At 41.1% G+C, this 22,148-nt stretch overlaps 1 protein-coding gene across 1 annotated transcript in view; it reads left to right on the forward strand.

Annotated features, from left to right (window-relative positions):
• Positions 1-22,148, forward strand: part of LOC124616632 (UDP-glucosyltransferase 2-like) — a 62,512-nt gene that overhangs the window by 12,805 nt on the left and 27,559 nt on the right. Inside the window, exons 3-4 of the mRNA XM_047144958.1 lie at positions 3,988-4,243; positions 14,450-14,656. Of these exons, the coding sequence (XP_047000914.1) occupies positions 3,988-4,243; positions 14,450-14,656 (463 nt within the window). The remainder of the gene's footprint in view (positions 1-3,987; positions 4,244-14,449; positions 14,657-22,148) is intronic.

A 22,148-nucleotide genomic window follows, 5' to 3' on the forward strand; every position in this document is an offset into this window, starting at 1 on the left:
GGTTTTCCATAATTTCAATAATTTGTATAGCCCACTCCTTTACAGTTTAAAATAGCACAGCAAACATACGTAATGATTTGGATTTAAAAACAAAATTTTTTTCACCCACATTTCGATATATTTCATTCGATTAATAATCGATATCGATGTTACGTACGCTTTACAGTGTTACATCGAATATTAATATTTATCTTTCGATGTTTCTCGAAATTCTGACCACACTTGAAAAGCTGCTCCACCTAACCACTGTGACCTTTGATGGATCATTGTTGTGCAGTAACTCCTCCTCAAACGCAGGAAATGGGAAGCCCCGCGGTATTTCCAATTAGCCAATGCCCGCGTCGTATTTCTTCGAAAGCGTGATACGTTACAGTGGTGGGAGGGATTCATTGTTTACCATGACTGCAGACACATAACCGTACGTTTAGAGGCGATAACTGATGCCTAATGACGATAGCTATATTTCACACTTAAATTACATTGCTTTGATTTGTCACAATTTAAAATCACTGAAGATTTGAGGAGAGTCACTTTAAGACGTCGCTTAGTAGGAGTCAAGAACGAAGGTGGTCAAGTTTAGGTCAATTCTGCGCATCCACGACACGCATGCTCCAAACCCAACTGGCCCTCAGTACTGTTCTGAGATCTTTGCTGTGAATGTCGCAGCCACAGCGGGCATTAAACGCTATCGTAGCTAGTTATTTACTTAATTTTTATTCCATTTTTTGGGAATTGTCATCGCTGATAATGGTGGAAAGCGAAAAATTCTACACCAGCAAGCGCGAGACACAATTTACACGATCGATATAACTTCTGTCGAGGTGCTATTCTGTGGCAATATAATTGCATATCATTGGAGTGAAGCACCAAAATGGGCGTTAGAGGTGGGCCAAATAGTTATTTTGGAGTAACCGTTATAACGGTTACAGTTTTTTTAATAACCGTTATTTTTAACGGTTGTAAATAACTGCCAGTTATTATTGACTACCGAATGCTCCAGACAGTGTTACAGTAAAATTATGAAGTACGGAAACCATCAGTTTAGCTATCAGTATAGTTATAACTGCGTGCTGTGCAAAGTGTCAGGAATGTCACATGAATCGTGCCATGATCTTAGCTAGTTAACCGTCCAGTACACTTGAGTTGATGTTTGGATGGTTATTGGCGTTTGTAGGTAGTGTACGTAGGTTATCGGTCGCTGTTATTATCATCGCAGCTGCAGCAGAAAGTACACGGAACTTCATCACAGCGCTGTTTAGGTGAAATGTTAAAAACGTACTTTTTTAAGTATGAACTAACACGTAAGCTGAAACTGTTCGTAAAATTCGAAGCTTAATTTCTTGTGCTGTTCACTTAATAGAACAAGTGTACGGCATAGTATTGTAACACAAATATATACGTCACGTGACGTGTGAGTACGCTAATTTAGGTTTTATGTGAGATTTGAAAAACTGCTCGATTTCTTCAGTCACCGTGAGGATCCTAATTTTTTCATGGGAGAATGACTAAATTGCATTTGTCCAAGCCTTCAGTTTGTTGTGTATCTCTTACGTTGTACGCAGAATTCCACTGGATGATTGGTAGCGTTGACCTCGTAAGGGTAACAGATTTAAACGTCTCAGACGCCATTACGATACCCTTTTTACTGTGTTGATCTAATTCGGGTTTGGGTATTCAGACTGTAAGAGTCTGAATTAATAACATTGATGCTGGGAATACAGATTTGCATTAAGCTTTCAGAAATTTCGCAATAACAAAATTTCCTGTCCTGAGGAATACTTTTCCTGCCTATTCCATGTTTTGGTTTTTTATTCCTACTGTCATACATATGAGGCAATAATAAACACGTCATCTGTCAAAGCCAACTGCCTGATTTGGCTCTGTTTTTTTATTTTTTTTTAATTTTAATATTGTGATAGTTAACTGTCTGAATATGTACAGGACTAATTCATGAAGGAGACAGGTGAGCACTTATAAAAGAAGGGCTAAGTTTTGCATAAAACGGAAGTTCGACACAGCAATGAGTGCACCTGACACAGAGTTTTATTGTTGCTTCACATAAAAGAAAATGAACTGAGCTCTTTGAAAACGAAAGAAATACATATTCAAAAACGCAGTATACACAAGTACTAGTAGGCCTAATATAAATAAATCTATACTTTTATTTAAATACCACTGCCAAAGTATCTGACCTGAATGTTGTAAGCATACCTGTATTAATTCCGAATATGACCGCCGCGCTGGGTAGCCGTGCGGTCTAGGGCGCCTTGCCACGGTTCGCGCAGTTGCCCCTGTCGGAGGTTCGAGTCCTTCCTTGGGCATGGGTGTATGCGTTGTCCTTGGCGTAAATTAGTTTAAGTTAGATTAAGTAGTGTGTAAGCATAGGGACCGATATTTGGTCCCATAGAAATCACCACAAATTTCCAAATATGCCTCCATCAAATGGTTAATTTACCATACATGTGTCTGAAGAGTAAATATTCAATTCTAAAATTTTCTTGCATGAATTTGATGTACTCAATATTACGCAGAAAATCTTTCAAAGTCATTGGCCAAAAATTAAACTAATAAAAGTTCTTTTGTAATGGATGTGTAAAAATTGAGAAAACTCATTTTCCTCTTAGTAAAGCACAAATCTATGTTCCGCCAAACTGCACAAGTTTTTTGTACTAAAGTTGATAAGATACACTTTAATTAGATTGATTAGATACAGCACCGGTACTTTTTCATCATAATGGGGTAATTAAGCATTAGGGATATGGTACACTTTGAGAGTATACTCAACTATTTTCCAATTTTAGGTCGCCTACAATATTCAAATATTTCAGTGTAAAATCCTAAAAAATATTAACATGTTGGATACTCTTTACAAAATTTCGTAGCTTTCCATGTTTAAGACTATTGCTAGTACCACTAGCCTAGTGGCAACAACACAGAGAAAAACAAGAAACGAAAACCAGTACTCTATAACGCAACCAGAGGCCGGAAAGAAAGTGACACCTGTTCCAGAACTACAAGAAATGAAGAGAATGGAATCCCGTTATTTGTCATCTCTCTGGAATCCCAGATGTTATGCGGTTATCTCCGTAGCAATACGACTACTTTGTTCACTCCGCTAACAATCCTCCTTGGAAATATGACTAGTTCTACGACCTTTAACTGGAGTCAGGGACACAGTTGCTGACTCCCAGGTTAACTGTAGTGGTAGCCCTCAGACTGCCAGAGAACAAGAACTGCGAGTCAATAAAATAAATGCCAGAGAAATATGCCGACCTCTGTCAGTTATTCCCATAGTCGCTCGAATTCCTTATGGTAACTATTTCTGCTATCCGCCCAAACTAAATTGACACACACAGCAGTGACTCAAGGGAACGACGGTACATGTGCATTGCCTTTTAGGTCTCTCCTATCAGACACCGCTCTGACATTATTCACTTTATTTAATTGTTTGTGCTGAGAGTAGTGAGAGCGCACGAAATAGTACACAGTTCTATCAACAGATGGCGCGCATCTATTTCCATGAAGTATAGAACAGCTTCCAAATAGTCTATCCCTCTCCATCGTAGGCAGATCTCAGATGAGTTGATGCGGAAGCGTAGTGCGATCTTCGGTAAACAGATGGCGCGAGGCACTGTTGGCAGTTATTGAAATAACTGCTAGTGCCAGACGAGCGTTTATCACAGTAACTGCTACTTCTCAATAGCCGGTTATTTCTATCAGTTACTTCATTTTTGCCACCTCTAATAGGGATACCACAACCGTCGCTTGGATCTGACAACAATGCAACCCCCACCTGTGCCTCGAGCTGTGTGAACCGAGATCGTTCGTGAATCGGACTGTGTTTCAAATTCCATTTCTGGTTCACAAGGAGTAACCATTTGACGCAGGTACCAATGAGCCTATAGTTCCGACCTCTCCCTGTTCTTTACCAAAATAATTGTCTTACTACAAACTTCGTCTATGTATAATGAAATTGATCTTCGACAGGTGTGGCGAGAAGCAGTTCGACATGGTGATAGTGCACGCTTTGTTGGTCAACTGCTTCGACCCTATTGCGCACCTCCTCGGTGGGGTGCCACTCGTTGCTGTGTCAACTAGTTTGATGACGCCTTGGTGCAGCGACAGGGTTGCCAACCCTCACAATCCTGCCTACGTCGGCACCTACTTCCTCTCCTACGAAACTGGCAACATGGGTTTCTACGAACGCTTTCTCAACACCTTTTATCATCTTTTTATGAAACTTGTAAGTATGGGCATGTTAGAACTTGCACATTTCTGTGCCAATTTTGTACAGTGTATTCCTACAGGATGTAAATTTTCTGATACTTCCCTAAATCACTTCAGGCGAATGATCAGACACTTTAATGTAATAAGACTGCACTGATTTACAATTATTGCAAAATGTTAGTTACAATATCATCCTGTGGTGTGCGTACTGTAAGACCTTCAGATTATTTGACTTGTCGCTCTAACAAAGTAGGTGAGTGTCAGAAATATGTCTCGTGGTCTTATCGTGGCGAGTATCTTCTGCCGTTAGGTCAGACGATAGAAATGCCACTTGTACGCTTAGAGTAGCAGATTGACGGTGACCAACTTGATTAATTTTCACACACATTTATTAAAATAATAAAAAGCATAGATATTACGTAACTTGATTCTGGATGCTGTTTACAATTGACAATCTGAAGTTCCTTTGGTCTTGGTACATTAATCTTATTCTCACATATCTCTGATACTTGACAAAGTGTCTATTCATTTATCTTCATGGCTATGTACAGGAATATGGTAATCTTATTAGGCGCAGACTGAAACTTGACTATAGACTGGTACAGACAAATGCACACTAGTGCAGACTAAGGCAGACTGACTAACCGGAGGTCTGTACACTCGTTATAATACCTCGCGCGTTCAGGTATCGCTGCGCGAATGTGATCCGCGAGGAGAAAAGGTTCTACGTTAACATCAATGTCATTGGCTGCGTTACATATTAATACGCGGATCGGCGGAAGCAGAATTTGGTCCGTCTCTAAGACAGCGCCATCTCGTAGTGCGGAGATGGACGAGCGCTGCGCCTGCGCTGTTGTGCTTAGCGGGACACGCTCTATTGGGAAAGTTGTGTACGCGCTGACTACGCGGAACTATGTACACAACACATCCCTAATGAGATCTTTGTCAACTATATGTAAAATCTTAAATTTCTTTAGTCCTTCGAGTAGCATCGAACTGACACTAGAATTCAACGTCTTTTTATAGTGGGCGGATCAGCATCAAAAACGTCGCGTGCCCTCCTTCCGTGATACAACGTTTCGTACGTAGCGTAGGTTACTACCACCCATTTGCATGAACAGAAACTTTAAACGGTATCTAGTACCTTTTAACTCCTGCCATTGACTCGCACATGTTTACTGTATCTCATCTGTTCATACTTCATCCGCTTTTCTCCCCTCGAAGTTGCTAATACGTCTTTGGTTGCATGGGTGTACTGCCTTCCTTGATGTGTGAGTCACGACAGTATAAACTTTACCTCTCTTTGGTCGCATCGTTCCTCCTCGCTGAACTTCTGGAACCGGTCCGCATTCACATTCCAGCTCCAAGGTGACAGAGTATTTTCCGCAAGGCTGATTCACTTGGTTAATTTTTTGTTGTTTCTCATTGTTGTTAAGAGGTATTAAGAATTGTTCACCTGCATTTTTTTCTAAAATTCGTTAAACCGAACAACGAGACGAAGCCCGCATGTTAAGTTGGGAATGACCAGGGGCCCATAGAAACAGAGGACAGTGAGAGAGGGATTTCAATGTGCATCGATACTTCTAGGGCTGAACGTTACTCTGAAGTTGCTATATTTATGTCGCAGCTTTTTGTCCACCTAATCTTCAGGCTGAAAGATCAATTAGTTTGGTTCTGGGATCATGATAATCTTTGACCAGCATATGTATAGTTTTCAGAACTGCGATGTCCCCTGTGAAATAACTGGATATATTACAATATGTTGGCACTTGAGTATGGCTGTAAGGACGAAACTGGTAAATGGTAAGCAATTAAATAAATAAGGGTACAGAAGACCTGAAGTGGAACGTTACAATGTCTCTCAACGAATATACGGCTGTTCCACCTCACATGAGGAATATTATATTCAGTTATAATATTATAGGTGTATATCGAATAATCCGCCTGAGATCCATTCGACAAGCAGTTTCCATGAGTTTACCTTGTCTTCATGTGTGTTACAATGACGTTTACCCCAGGTTTAAATTACGAAATTAATGTTCTTCTAGAGCATTTCGTTGTATCCATCAATCTCTGGATATCACTGTTTACATCTGCATCTACATCAATACGCCGTAGGCCAATGACGGTATGTGGCGGAGAGTACTTCTGGCACCACTATCTGATCCCCTCTTCACTGTTTCACTCGCGAATGGCGTGTGGGATGAATGACTGTCGGTAAGCCTCAGCATTAGGTTCAATTTCTCGAATTATCATGTCGTGGTCATTTTACGAGATGTGTGGGTGGAAGTAATATGTTGTCCAGCTCTTCCCGTGAAGTACTCTCTCGAAGTTTCAATAGTAAACCTCTCCATGATGCCTGTTGTAGCGCCTGCCACTGGAACATGCCGAGCACCTCTGTAACGCTCTCGCCCCGACCAAGCAATCCCGTGACGAAACGCGTCGCTCTTCGTTGGATCTTCTCTCTCTCTTCTGTCAGTCCTACCTGGTAGGGATCCCAGATAATGAACAATAGTCAAGAATCGGTCGAACAAGTGCGTCGTAAGACACTTCTTTCGTGAGTGGGTTAGATTTCCGTAAGATAAATCTCAGTCTGGGAACAACTTTTCGTGCTATTTTCTATAAGTGGCCATTCCGCTTAAGGCCCCTCTAAATAGATACTTATATATGTATATATATTTTACGGTATATACTGTTTCCAGCAATTTGTCATGAAATGGTTCAAATGGCTCTGAGCATTATGGGACTAAAATTTGGGCAGTTTACTTATGTGAAATTGAAATAACAGTAAAATAATTTTACATCTCAGACCGGATTTTCTAATCAGATCATTTCATTCTAAGTCTCCAATTCATATTTTTCACTCTTGATCTGATTTGATCCATTATAAATGGTTCTGAAAGCCTGCGACTGTGAAAACAATAGGTTTGTTTATGAATAACTCATCTGCCACCAGTCACGATTTACTTTATTTTATTTTTTACACGACGCGTTTCGGGAAATGATTCCCATTTTCAAGTGCGTTTTTTGTGTTTGTTATGTCATTCCTATGTGATGTTGTCGATGTGTCAGTTCTGCTTCATTTCGTTGACTTTACTACAATATTTAAGAAAACACGCGATTTTTGGTTGGTTAAAGATCTTTTTGTGAAGTTAGTGGCGAAATTTAGAAGAATTTGTACTTACAGTTTCCCTGTGGTCCATTTGTGCAGAGTCTGACACACACTAAACATCACACACAACTTGTTGCACACTTTTAAACATCGAAAACATTTTACATTAAAAAACAGTTCCATTGATGTTCCTACAAGTAGTCAACAGAGATGACATTATTGGCTGTCCACAGAGTATAATATGCTTTTGTACAAAGGATATTTACCTTAAAAATTTGTATCATAATTTACTTATGTCTATTTTACAATTGTGCCTACTTCTATGTGTTACTATTTTTATTTAAGAAACTATCGAAACGTCTGAAGGAATTCACTGATCCACTTTCAAGTTTTTAGTGTAATATTTTACATTCATATTTTCTGTAATGTGATTATATCTCCAGTTCTTCTAGCGAATACATTTTATGACCTTTATTTAGTCCGTGGAGTACTTTGACAGATTGCTCTATTTTTCCAAATGGGTGTCCTGTATTATGTACATGTTATGGCTGATGTAGTGTGTCTGTTGTGTGTGTAGGCTTTTATGTGCTCTGTGTACCTGGTGTTGAAATGTCGGCCTGTTTGTCCTAGGTAAACATGGAGCATTTCTGGCGTGTGATCTCGTATATTCCAGAGTCTGAGTATGGATCATGCTTACACTTTATATTGTGTATTAGTTTTTGTTGTAGTTTATTTGAGTAGAAAACCCAATTTTTACTTTGTGATTTTTGAAATTATTTGCAGTCTTCTGTGATACATTGTCAATGTATGGGATATTAGATATACATTTGCAGCTTGTACCTAGGACTTTCTTCGCTGTGTCTAGGGTTGTGTCAACTATGGAAGCATTGTACCCATTGGCAACTGCAATCTTTTTCACTGTGTTTATTTCTTGTTGCATGTTTTCTTGGTTCAATGGTATTTTAGTTGCCCTATGTAACATTGACCTGTATGCTGCCTGTTTATGGATATTTGGGTGACACGAGGTTGCAGGGATTGTGGTGTCAGTCGTTGTGTTTTTCCTATGAATTTTGACTGTGCATTTAGGCCCAGAGAATTGATGCTTTTATTTTGCTCGTTTTCCACTGTAAATTGGAATTCATCATGTAGATTACTGATGTAATTTAGAATGTCTGTAATGTCTTTGGTGTTCCCTTTCACTAACAGTAGTGTGTCACCTACATATCTCCCACAAAATTCAATTTTCTTTAGGCAAGGTTCTTGGCTGTTAAATAATTTTTGTTCTAATCGATTTATGTATATGTCAGGTATGGTACCAGATATACATGATCCCTTTGCTAGGCCACCTGGTTGTTTATATATGTTGCCGTTAAAAGTGAAGTAATTGTAACTCAGGGTTAGCTGACGGAGTTCCATAAATTCAACAATTTACACATATCTGAAAGAACATATCTAAAACAACTAACAAAAAGCTTTCAAATAAAGATGAATGTAATGATGAGTAACAGAAATGAGATCAACAATAAATGCAACATCAAAACTGGAACTAGAAGAAGTGAAGAAATTCTGTTTCCTTGAAAGCAAAATGACAAATAAAAGACAAAGCAAGGGAAATACAATATAAACACTAACACTGACAAAGACGGGATTCCTGGCCCAGAGAAGTCTGCTAATATCAAACATCAGGCTCAGTAAGAAGAACGTTAGGAACACTGCACAGTTTGCTAATGAATAAAAGAGTGTGGGGAAACTGGAAGAGAATCAAAGTGTTCGAGATGTGTTACAGAAGGATGCTGAAAATTAGATAGAGTGGTAGGATAAGGAATGGGGAAGTTCTCTGCAGAGTCGGTGAGGAGTGGAACAGACGGGTCAGAATGATAGGACTTCTGTTAAGATCTTATGGAATAACTTGTATTCCACTAGAGGAAGTTCTGCAGTGTAAAAATTGTATGGGCAAGTAGAGAGTGGTGTAAACCCCATTAATAATTGAGCACGTAGGGTGCAGATGCTACTCTGAGATGGTGGTGGAATAAGAGAAGAATTTTTGTTGAGCCCCATCGAGCTCGTCAGAAAATCGATGACTCCAAAAAATGACTATCGACAAATATGATTTGTTGCACGTGCAATTTCAACTAATTGTATTTACTGATCAAACGTAGTGTATATTGTTTATATCATCAGTACGTTCGTTTGCACCGACTTTTGCACTCTTAAGTCCCTCCACTGTTAAAGAAAACGTCTGCGTGAAAATTACGAAACACAGAGGAAAATGTCACACATCAGTGGGCAGAGCATCGTAGTACGCGTTGTGACATAGCAGCAGTTTGCAACACTAAGTAGCCAGGCATGTCAGAACATGTAGACCACCGACCGGTCATCGGGGCCTGTTAACGCGACCGCTTCTGGGACCCGGGTGTCTGGCGACCCCACATCAAATCCACCCGGCAGGTCGGTGTGCTGGCCAGTCTGCATGTGGTTTTTAGGAAATTTACCCACATGCCTCTACGTTAATACCGAGCTGCCTCAGATACACGCCACGCAAACAGTTAGAACATACTTTCTCACATTTGCACAAGGAATTTACTCAGTACGCAGACAAACTGTGAAGGGGGGGGGGGGGGGGGGCGACTAACAGGAGACTAATTTATCTTAGCTTAAAACACTTACACTGAAGCATCGCATCCGTTAGCACCTGCGGATAGGCAACCCATTGAACAGATTTATAAACTGGGCTGCTGTTGCGTCCACCCATGCAGTTTGTCAACGACGACAATTAACTGCACGCAATTACAGACATTCGGCGTAATGTTATTTAAAAACTTGCAGATACGCTCTGTCCGCGGAGATGTTATTTTGTTATACGTCTCATATTCGCGCATCCGCTTTCTGCAACACTGGAGGTACTTTGGAATGACCCTGAAAATTTGATAGTGACATTTGGTCGAAACTGTAATTGAAAGAAATACATTTTGTTGACAATCATATGTGCAAATGACGATGTTCAAAATTTGCACAGGAGTCTCATATTCTAAAAGATACAGTACAAGTCATAACGAGAAAAGAATTGTAAACGTATGTCCAGAAACAAATACTTGTCGATATATAATCCATTCTCTCCTATCGTAGCTGGGAGGCGCTCAGTGAAGTTATCACTCTTCTCCATTTTTTTCTCTGCCGACAGCATGACACGAATATATAAATCATATACATTGTGTTTCAGCTGCACTTACCGACGTCGTTTTATGACACCCACAATTATATCTGGTCTTCATAAGCCATAAATTGTAAATGTCTCGCGTGATTTATGAAAAACAGATATAACATTGCTTTTTGCGTAAAACGACATTGGCAGGGGCAGGTGAACTACTCTTTATAAACGAAAATGACAATATAAGTGGTTTGAACAATCATTTAAGACTATTTTACAGTGTCAAGATAAGTATAATAGCTAGGACACCTACGCGTACGGCTACTGACGTAATAGAGGATAAGAAAGAACTCGACTGAGATTTGGAAACATACACCTGGAGAATACACTGTTCACGCAGCCACAGTTGGCATACACACTTGGCTTTCCTCGTGTATGATGAAGCACATTGGAACACACCTGTGGCTGTAGCTTGTGCATCTTTTAGATGGGTGTGGCATACACCTTTGAGTTTGAATATCCTCATAGCGCAAAATGTAGGACATTAAGTTGACGTGAACATGGATGTCATGCTACTGGACATCCTCGGACAATCCACGGCTCATTAAATCTTGTGTTACGTAAGGTCCTACGAGCCGTGGAAAACCGAGGGTGCCCCGCCCTACATAATTCCCATCCGCTGTTGACATAAGAGTTTTCTTAGTATCGTACCGCGTGATAAAGTGAAAACTCATCCGGATAACCCGACGTTTCAGCGACGGTTACAGCAGCGTTCTTCAGAAGGCCCCTGTACCAGTGGCCAAAACGGTGGTTTCTCCAGTATAGCTTTTACATTACGACGCTGTGCGGTACTGAGAAAACTTTTATGTCAACTGGCTTTGGCTGCGGAAGCCCAAGCAATTACAACATCCGCTGTGTTTCTAGAAGAGTGCAGCTCTCGAATAGCAAAAGAGATTTGCCATGAAGATAACGGTGACAGACAGATCCAGTTCATTGCGTGGTATTGCGTCCGGCCCTATAAGTATGACATCTATTATTCCTACCCTGTTCACCAGATAATATTGCATATTCTCACATGTGTTTGTTCTGGTAATTTATTATCCCACTCTGTATGAATCCTGCCTCAACTCTAAGTAACCTCTAAGCTGTGAACTACGGTTTGCCACCTCTCCGTCTGAGAACGAATTGTCAGAAATGGAATCTGGCAGGGTAGTCTCGCCGCCTGAGGTACTGTACACGATGTATGTGACGAGAATAACGTCCCGGCTCGACCATAACTGTGTGATGAGGATCATAGTCGACTCGTCGCATCACGCGCTCCTCCACATCCGGCGAGGTCTGCCGTCATCTCTTGTCCTTGTTAAAAATCATCCTTTTTTGTATGTGGCTGGAGCAACCAGCGAAAATTTATTTTTCAGATAAAAGAAGCGTTCAAGGTTTTGTTCAGTCTACGTGACACAGGCCTGTTAACTAACGCAGTTACCAAAACCATATCAGAGCATCATGTCTGCAATTTACTGCGTAGAACAATAGCATTCTATTTCACTGTTCACGCTGAGAACTTTCCTCCAAATCACAAATATTGATCTGATGTCACAACAAACTCAAAACGATGCGTACTATATAGGTGATGTAGGAGACGGTTGTGTATGGTATCTCTAAGGAGTGCACAAAACTGGGCTAACTACAGAGGGAAACACAACTAATAAGAAATGGGTTATGAATGTCAGAGAAAGACACCTCATATCATTGAGTACTGACCTTTTTCGACACAAGGAAAAGGCTCATATCTCAAGAAGTATTTTTTCTGGGAGTATGTTCAGGGCACATTTTTCTACATTGGATCAGTACTATCCTCTGCAATAGCGCGTCACGTCCTTTCAAAAACCCGTGTGTAAATGCTGTTGGTCTACTATTCATCAAATTTTTCAAAGACACAGTAATTCGGGTTACACTATGTGAAACTTAAATATGCATGGCCGGTGGGTAATTTGTAGCTCTCCTCTAGTTGAATGCGCGTCTAGTGATTTAACAATGTCGTCACCATGATTAAGATCTCTACCACTTGTAATCGAACCGTCAATTAGCACGTCGAGAGTCTTCACAGCAATGCGTGTTGGCGACCACACACCACTTCGGTGGCAGCTGGAAAGTGTAGGCAGGATAACAACAAACGAAAATGGGCGGGTTTAAGTCCCTAAATATCAGACATACAGATAACAGATTTCTTCATCAGGAATGTGCAACCGTTGTGTGTGTGGGCGAAAGCAGTGCGTGAGCTACGTATTCTGTCATCAAAGTGTTCTTTGACACTCTCAAATATGTATAATTTTTTTAAATATCTCTGATCTACAAAAATATTTTTTTTACTTCTATTTTTGATACATAACATTGTGCTGCTTCCTGTATTTAGATTGCTGAATGTTCCTCGTTCCATCTGGCATAATTTAAAACTAACTAAAATTTCGATTCGTCATTATATTTCTCAAATATTTCAAGATTCTGCCCGCAATTCGACAAAATTATGAGTTTTTTGCGATGTTACTGAATCTGTGGCATCAAGGGACATTGGAAACTAACGTATGGCGCGGTATTCCGACAGTGACATTATTTTAATCTTATTCTTTTTCTAGCCGGCCCGTGTGGCCGCGTGGTTCTAGGCGCTTCAGTCTGGAACCGCGTGACCGCTACAGTCGCAGGTTCGAATCCTGTCTGGGCATTGGTGTGTGTGATGTCCTTAGGTTAGTTTGGTTTAAGTAGTTCTAAGTTCTAGGGGACTGATGACCACATATATTAAGTCCCATACTGTTCAGAGCCATTTGAACCATTTTTTCTAAAGTTTATTCCAAACGAAGTATAAAGGAAACTAACGGGAAACGAACTGGCATAAAGTACTACAACATGTTATTTTTCTAGTTCTGGTTGTCACCTTTCTCTCTTATCAAAGCCCTATAATATTAACGGACAGTGAGAGTAGGCACTACCTTTCAATAACAGAACTGTGTTTTTTGGACTCAGGCTCCACGTTTGCCCGACGTATCCCTGCAGTGCCCTACAAAAGAGTACAGGTACTCCGTCACATATCTCTTCAGAGACATGTTGTACTGAACGTCTTGATATGCTTCGGTAAAGTAATTCACCCTCGGTTATTAGTTGGTACTTTCTTTTCTTCCATGACAGTTTTTTGTTAACTGTTAAACATAATTGTGCTGTGATTTCTTTTGCATTTTAGTCCGCTTCATAATGTTCGCCTTTCTAAAGCTCCTTAACATGGAGGCCCATAAATAAAACTTACACTATTTTTGAACATCTTGTGAATATGCTGCTGGCCACTGAAACTGGAACACCACAGGAGATACTATATATGTATACGCTACAGCGACAATACGTGACTAAATATGTAGGCGATGTGGTCTACAGAAGGGACGTAATTTAGTACAAAGTTCTGCCAAGTCTGACAACAACAACCAGTGTGGGCATCAAATGAAACCGAGCTTTGATCATCCATGTGCTTCATTCAGTCCTACTTCAACCCAATTAAGGAGTTCATGAACCGCAGTGGCTGACGAGTGGTACACTGCCCATTTGTCAGTAACCCATTATCAGATGCAGTCTTGCATCTTGTTGAAAGATAACGTCACAGAGACCTTCAATACAGGGCACATCTACCGTCCTTGACAGGTCAGTAATGTAACATCTGCTGTTAAAACTGTCAGCTACGTGAAGCAGTTGTGATCACGTTGTGGCCCCTGTGGAATCCTATACCATGGTCCGTATGACGACGACGGATCTGGGAACTTTCGTTGTCGTCGGACCCTCCACACGCGGATATGCCCATCGTGTTGCTGTACGCAGAGCTAGCCTTAATTTGTGAGGTGGCACCACCACAGTGTTGCTGAGCGCGCAGCTGTCGTCGGGCGTGTGTCTCTGCTGCCGCGTCAAGACCTCTCGACCGTTGGCAGGAGCGCCACCGCGCCCTCTACGCGGGCACAGAGGAACTACACAGCCGCCACCTGGGCACGCAGCTGCCGCCTCTGTGGCAGTCGCTGTCGGCCACGAGCCTCGTGCTGCTCAACACGCACTGGACCATCGGCGGCGCAGTGCCGCTGCTGCCCAACGTCGTAGAGGTCGGCGGACTCCACATCGAGCAGCCGCAGCCCCTGCCGCAGGTACCGTCACTGTACTTATTTCAAAAATTCATTTGCATATCAAGTTACTCGATACTGCGCTCCATCTTTTTAGGTCACGCTAATCTTAGTGTGACTAAGCAGGGATGGCTACAGGACAAATGTAAGGATGTAGAGGGTTATCACACTAGCGGTAAGATAGATACTACCTACAGGAAAATTAAAGAGACCTTTGGAGAAAAGAGAACCACTTGTATGAATATCAAGAGCTCAGATGGAAACACAGTTCCAAGCAAAGAAGGGAAAGCAGAAAGGTGGAGGGAGTATATAGAGGGCCTATACAAGGGCAATCTACTTGAGGACAATATTATGGAAATGGAAGAGGATGTAGATGAAGATGAAATGGGAGATACGATACTGCGTGAAGAGTTTGTTAGAGCACTGAAAGACCTCAGTCGAAACAAGGCCCCGGGAGTAGACAACATTCCATTAGAACTACTGACGGCCTTGGGAAATCCAGTCCTGACAAAACTCTACCATCTGATGAGCAAGATTTATGAGACAGGCGAAATACACTCAGACTTCAAGAAGAATATAATAATTCCGATCCCAAAGAAAGCAGGTGCTGACACATGTGAAAATTACCGAACAATCAGCTTAATAAGTCACGGATGCAAAATACTAACGCGTATTCTCTACAGACGAATGGAAAAACTGGTAGAAGCCGACCTCGGGGAAGATCAGTTTGGATTCCGTAGAAATACTGGAACACGTGAGGCAATACTGACCCTACGACTTATCTTAGAAGCTAGATTAAGGAAAGGCAAACCTACGTTTCTAGCATTTGTAGACTTAGAGAAAGCTTTTGACAATGTTGACTGCAATACTCTCTTTCAAATTCTGAAGGTGGCAGGGTTAAAATACAGGGAGCGAAAGGCTATTTACACCGGCCGCGGTGGTCTCGCGGTTCTAGGCGCGCAGTCCGGAACCGTGCGACTGCTACGGTCGCAGGTTCGAATCCTGCCTCAGGCATGGATGTGTGTGATGTCCTTAGGTTAGTTAGGTTTAAGTGGTTCTAAGTCCTAGGGGACTTATGACCACAGCAGTTGAGTCCTATAGTGCTCAGAGCCATTTGAACCATTTTTTTTGAAAGGCTATTTACAATTTGTACAGAAATCAGATGGCATTTATAAGAGTCGAGGGGCACGAAAGGGAAGCAGTGGTTGGGAAGGGAGTGAGACAGGGTTGTAGCGTATCCCCGATGTTATTCAATCTGTATATTGAGCAAGCAGTGAAGGAAACAAAAGAAAAATTCGGAGTAGGTATTAAAATCCATGGAGAAGAAATAAAAACTTTGAGGTTCGCCGATGACATTGTAATTCTGTCAGAGACAGCAAAGGACTTGGAAGAGCAGTTGAACGGAATGGACAGTGTCATGAAAGGAGGGTATAAGATGAACATCAACAAAAGCAAAACGAGGATAATGGAATGTAGTCTAACTAAGTCGGGTGATGCTGAGGGAATTAGATTAGGAAATGAGACACTGAAAGTAGTAAAGGAGTTTTGCTATTTGGGGAGCAAAATAACTGATGATGGTCGAAGTAGAGAGGATATCAAGTGTAGACTGGCAATGGCAAGGTAAGCGTTTCTGTAGAAGAGAAATTTGTTAACATCGAGTATTGATTTAAGTGTCAGGAAGTCGTTTCTGAAAGTATTTGTATGGAGCGTAGCCATTTATGGAAGTGAAACATGGACGATAACTAGTCTGGACAAGAAGAGAATAGAATCTTTCGAAATGTGGTGCTACAGAAGAACGCTGAAGATTAGATGGGTAGATCATATAACTAATGAGGAGGTACTGAATAGGATTGGGGAGAGGAGAAGTTTGTGGCACAACTTAACTAGAAGAAGGGATCGGTTGGCAGGATATGTTCTGAGGCATCAAGGGATCACCAATTTAGTATTGGAGGGCAGCGTGGATGGTAAAAATCGTAGAGGGAGACCAAGAGATGAATACACTAAACAGATTCAGAAGGATGTATGTTGCAGTAGGTACTGGGAGATGATGAAGCTTGCACGGGGTAGAGTAGCATGGAGAGCTGCATCAAACCAGTCTCAGGACTGAAGACCACAACAACAACAATCTTTGTGATCAAAAAAGACACACACACACAAAAGAACACGACGCACCACGAAGAAACTATCAAAAAAAAGGTTCAAATGGCTCTGAGCTCTATGGGACTTAACTTCTAAGGTCATCAGTCCGCTAGAACTTAGAACTACTTAAACCTAACTAACCTAAGGACATCACACACATCCATGCCCGAGGCAGGATGCGAACCTGCGTCCGTAGCGGTCACGTGGTTCCAGACTATAGCGCCTAGAACCACACGGCCACCGCGGCCGGCAAGTAATTATCCGTATGGGACGGAAATTCGTAGATATGCTGCACATCTACTGATAAACAAATGATTACGTTTTAAGAAAACTGCGTGATTTATTCAAGAGAAAGAGCTTCACATATAGAGCAAGCCAATAGTGCGTTAGTCAACTTCTGGCCCTCACGCAACCAGTTATTCAGCTTGGCATTGATTGTATAGTTCCTAGATGTTCTAACAATACCACCACTTCCAAAGTAGATTAGAAAGCAGATTAATAATATTGCTCACGCAGCGTATGTTCGTTTTAACGGGCAAGAACAAAACTATTGACTGTGGGTGGTATCGTCAGAATCGAAATAATGAGGTCACTGTAAATAAGTCATTAATTTGGCACTTATCTTGAATGTATTCCCACGTAGATTTCGTCGAAGTCGTTATGGCTCATCTTGTTGATTCTAGGGTGATTCCACTTTGGCTGCTAGAAGGTTCGGATCTGCATTTTAGCAATAGTTGAAGACCTAACACATGCGTTTTTCATGAAATTCTTAATGATCAGAAGAATGGCATGGTAAAAATAATTTTTGACTTGGTGTTCACGATCCACATTTTTAATAGACTTCTTGTAAATTCACATATACTTCTTCTTAAATGTCACATCATCAAAAAAACAGTTTTGTATCAATCTTCACATATTTAATTTCCACTTTAACTAAACACAAGACTTGACTGTTCTTTTTCAAAGCGAAATAACAACATAACTTCTGCAAAGTCAAACTAAGACTGCTCTGAGCGCATTCACGCCAAAACGATTACAAGTAAGTCAAAGATTATGACAGTCTCACAGAAATGCATACACACAAGAACCATATGACTGTAATATATCGATACATCGGAGTAACTATACATTAAATAAAACCAAATGTGAATATTGTCACAAAAATATGTCTGTTACTTCACAGAAAAGTAGTTCGATAATACTGGTATCGAGAACTGGCGGTTGGAGTGCCGTAATGGTCACGCAAATAAAGAACCATTACAAGGTCCTCCTGAGAGATAATGTGCCAAATATTGTCCAACTGGTTCGTTAGATCGCCAAGGTCTTGAGATTATAGGAGGGCTCTGTCTGTAATGCCCAAAACGTTCTCAACTTGGGAGAGATCCGGCGACTTTGCTCGGCAGGGTAGGGTTTGACAAGGACGTAGTAGAAACTCTTTCCGTGTGGGGGCGGACACTATCTTGCTGATATTTAAGCCCTGGATGGCTTAAGATGAAGGGCAACAAAACTGGGAGGAGAATATCGTCGACGTACCGCTGTACTGTAAGAATGCCGCAGATGACAATCAAATGGGTCGGCCATTACATCGGCCGAAAGGCTGGTATCCCACTGCGTCTCCAAACACGTCTTCGGCCTGAAATCTCATCGACTGGAGTAGAATTGTCTTCAGTTATGTGTCTCGTTTCGAACTGAACGGTGTTTGCTTGTCTTCGTGCTTACCAAATCCTAACTTGGCCCTCACGTTTTCCGGATCTCTCCCCAGTTCGGAATGTTGGAGCATTATGGGCTGGTCTCTCCAACTAGTGTTGGAATTTGACGATATAACGCACCATTGGGACAGAATTTGCCATGAAAATCCTCAGGAGGACATCCAAGAACTATATCAGTCAATGCCAAGCAGAATAACTGCTTACATAGGGGTTAGGGATGGATCAACGTATTACTGGCTCAAAATGGCTCTGAGCACTATGGGACTTAACATCTGAGGTCATCAGTCCCCTAGAACTTAGAACTACTTAAACCTAACTAACCTAAGGACATCACACACACCCATGCCCGAAGCAGGATTCGAACCTGCGACCGTAGCGGTCGCGCGGTACCAGACTGAAGCGCCTAGAACCGATCGGCCACTACGACCGGCTCAACGCATTACTGACATGCTCCATTAGTGAAGCTCTTTCTCTTGCATAAAGCATGCAGTTTTTGTGAAATTGCAAGCATTTTTTTCTCTGTTGATGTACAGAACATCTACGAATTTCCGTGCAGTTTGGATGATTTATTCGGGGTGCTTCTGTTTTTTATATGTCTTAGACTGTATTTTCTGCTTCTTAAGATACGCCTTTCATATTACATCACCCGCAGATCTTCTATAATATTTTTTCTATGGTGTAGTCTTGGTCTGCTCTTTCTACTTTCCCCTTCTACAGCTACTTCCACCGTCAAGTCTCCACTTCTGGATACCATAGCAGGTACTCCACAGACTTACCAGTTATTTCCGGCATTTTTTAATTTTGCGCTTTATTTGTCGATATAATTTTAACATTCTGTCAAAGCAATACATACCAAATGTTTCCAGTTCATTTTTATCAGTATTACCACTACTCAACGCTTCGTGTTCTTCATTTCCGGTGGTCCACGTTTTTATATATACAGGGTGAGCAAAACGAAGCTGTTCCGAAAAATGCACTGCGCAAGAAACCCTGTAATTGTCTCCCATTGTATCGTATAAGTTTGAATTTTGTCTCAAGGGTGCCTACAACCGTCTTCTGCAATTGTGCAAAAGGGGAACACTGTGACTCACCAGGCTTGGCGACGCTTCAGACAGCAAGGTTTCCACGCATGCCGAAAAAAAGGCGATAGCTCAGAAGTTCAAGCGAGCTGAAAGGTGGATTAATTGATGCTACACTTACATCAAATTTTACCAAAATTCTGCCCAACGCCGCCTTGGAATTTTCACACGAGGGGAGTCGTCCCATCCCCTCGTACGCACATTTCAACCCTTTTTTATTTATTTATTTATTTACACGTCAAGTTCCGTAGGACCAAATTGAGGAGCAAATCTCCAAGGTTATGGAACGTGACAGTACATGAACTTACAACATAAAAGTAATAACACATAAAAATAAATGTTCATGAACCTGAAAAAAAGTCTGTCCATAAGTTTAAGTAAACGCTATCAGCATTACAAAAGAATCCGCTTAATTTTTCAAGGAACTCCTCGACAGAATAGAAGGAGTGACCCATGAGGAAACTCTTCAGTTTCGATTTGAGAGCGCGTGGATTACTGCTAACATTTTTGAATTCGAGTGGCAGCTTATTGAAAACGGATGCAGCAGTATATTGCACACCTTTTTCCACACCCGAGTTAAGGACGTCCGATCCAAATGGAGGTTTCATTTCTGCCGAGTATTAACCGCGTGAAAGCTGCTTATTCTTGGAAATAAACTAATATCGGTAACAAGAAACGACAATAAGGAATATACATATTGAGAGGCCAATGCCAAAGTACCTAGACTCATGAACAGAGGTCGATAAAAGTTTCGTGAACTCACACCACTTATTGCCCGAACCGCCCATTTCTGATCCAAAAATATCCTTCTAGAATGGGAACAGTTACCCCAAAACATAATACCATACGACATAAGTGAATGAAAATAAGCAAAGTAGACTAATTTACGTGTCGAAGTATCACTCACTTTTGATACCGCTCGAATAGTGAAAATGGCTGTATTGTCTTTGAACAAGATCCTGAACGTGGGCTTTCCACGACAGCTTACTATCTGTCTGACCACCTAGAAATGTGAGCTGTTCAGTTTCACTAATCATATGTCCATTCTGTGAGATTAAAACGTCAGGTTTTGTTGAATTGTGTGTTAGAAACTCTAAAAACTGAGTCTTACTGTGATTTAACGTTAGTTTATTTTCTACAAGCCATGAACTAAGGTCATGTACTGCACTACTTGAAACCGAGTCAATGTTGCACTCAACATCCTTTACTACCAAGCTAGTGTCATCAGCAAACAGAAATATTTTAGAGTTACCCATAATGCTAGAGGGCATACCATTTATATATATAAGGAACAGGAGCGGCCCCAACACTGATCCCTGGGGCACCCCCCACTTGACAGTACCCCACTCAGATCCCACATCACAGCCGTTATCAACATTGTGAATAATGACCTTTTGCTGCCTGTTGCTAAAGTAAGAGGTGAACCAATTGTGAGCTACTCCCCTTATTCTGTAATGGTCCAACTTCTGGAGCAATATTGTGAGATCATCACAATCAAATGACTTTGTTAAATAAAAAAATACGCCAAGCATTCGAGACTTTTTGTTTAGCCCATCCAGTACCTCACAGAGAAAAGAGAATATAGCATTTTCAGTTGTCAAACGACTTCCAAAGCCGTACTGTACATTTGATAGCAAATCGTGTGATATAAAATGATCAATTAACCTTACATACACAGCCTTTTTGATAACTTTTGCAAAACCTCATGGCATAGAAATAGGTATAAAATTATCTACATTATCCCTTTCTCCCTTTTTATAAAGTGGCTTTACTACTTAGTACTTTAATCCCTCAGGAAACTGACCATTCCTAAAGGAAAAATTACAAATATGGCTAAATACAGGGCTAACATGTGCAGCACAGTACTTTAATATTCTGCTAGACACTCCATCATAACCATGAGAGTCCTTAGTCTTCAGTGATTTAATTATTGACTCGATTTCCCTTTTGTCTGTATCACAGAGGAGTATTTCAGACGTCAATCTCGGAAAGGCATTTGCTAAGAAATTTATATGATTTCCTCTAGAAACTAAATTTTTATTTAATTCACCAGCAATGCTCAGAAAATGATTGTTAAATACTGTTCATATATCTGATTTATCAGTAACAGAAATATTATTACTGCGAACTGACTTTATATCGTCGACCTTCTGCTGCTGACCAGACACTTCCTTCACAACTGACCATATGGCTTTAATTTTGTCCTGTGAAGTAGCTATTCTATTTGCATACCACATACTTTTTGCCTTGCTAATAACATTTGCAAGCATCTTACAATACTGTTTGTAATGGGCTACTGTAGCTTGATTGTGAATGCTTCTAACATTTTGATATAATTCCCGCTTTGTTTATTTGACGCTTCTGCGGTGGAGGACAAGCCTACGACACCCAGAGTTGAAATCACGCGGTTTTCTTATGGGTGCTCGAGGAAAATATATCAGATACACCGCCGCTAAGAACTGACACGAAGAGGCCACAGAGGGCGGTATAAGAGGCATCAATGAAAGCACTCCTTCCCTTGGCACGTTGATTTCCATACATTTCGCGATTAAAAATTCAGCCACTGTTCCCACGCCCTGGACATTCTAA

This window comes from Schistocerca americana, chromosome 5 (assembly GCF_021461395.2).
Source record: "Schistocerca americana isolate TAMUIC-IGC-003095 chromosome 5, iqSchAmer2.1, whole genome shotgun sequence".
NCBI classification, from domain to species: Eukaryota; Metazoa; Arthropoda; class Insecta; order Orthoptera; family Acrididae; genus Schistocerca; species Schistocerca americana.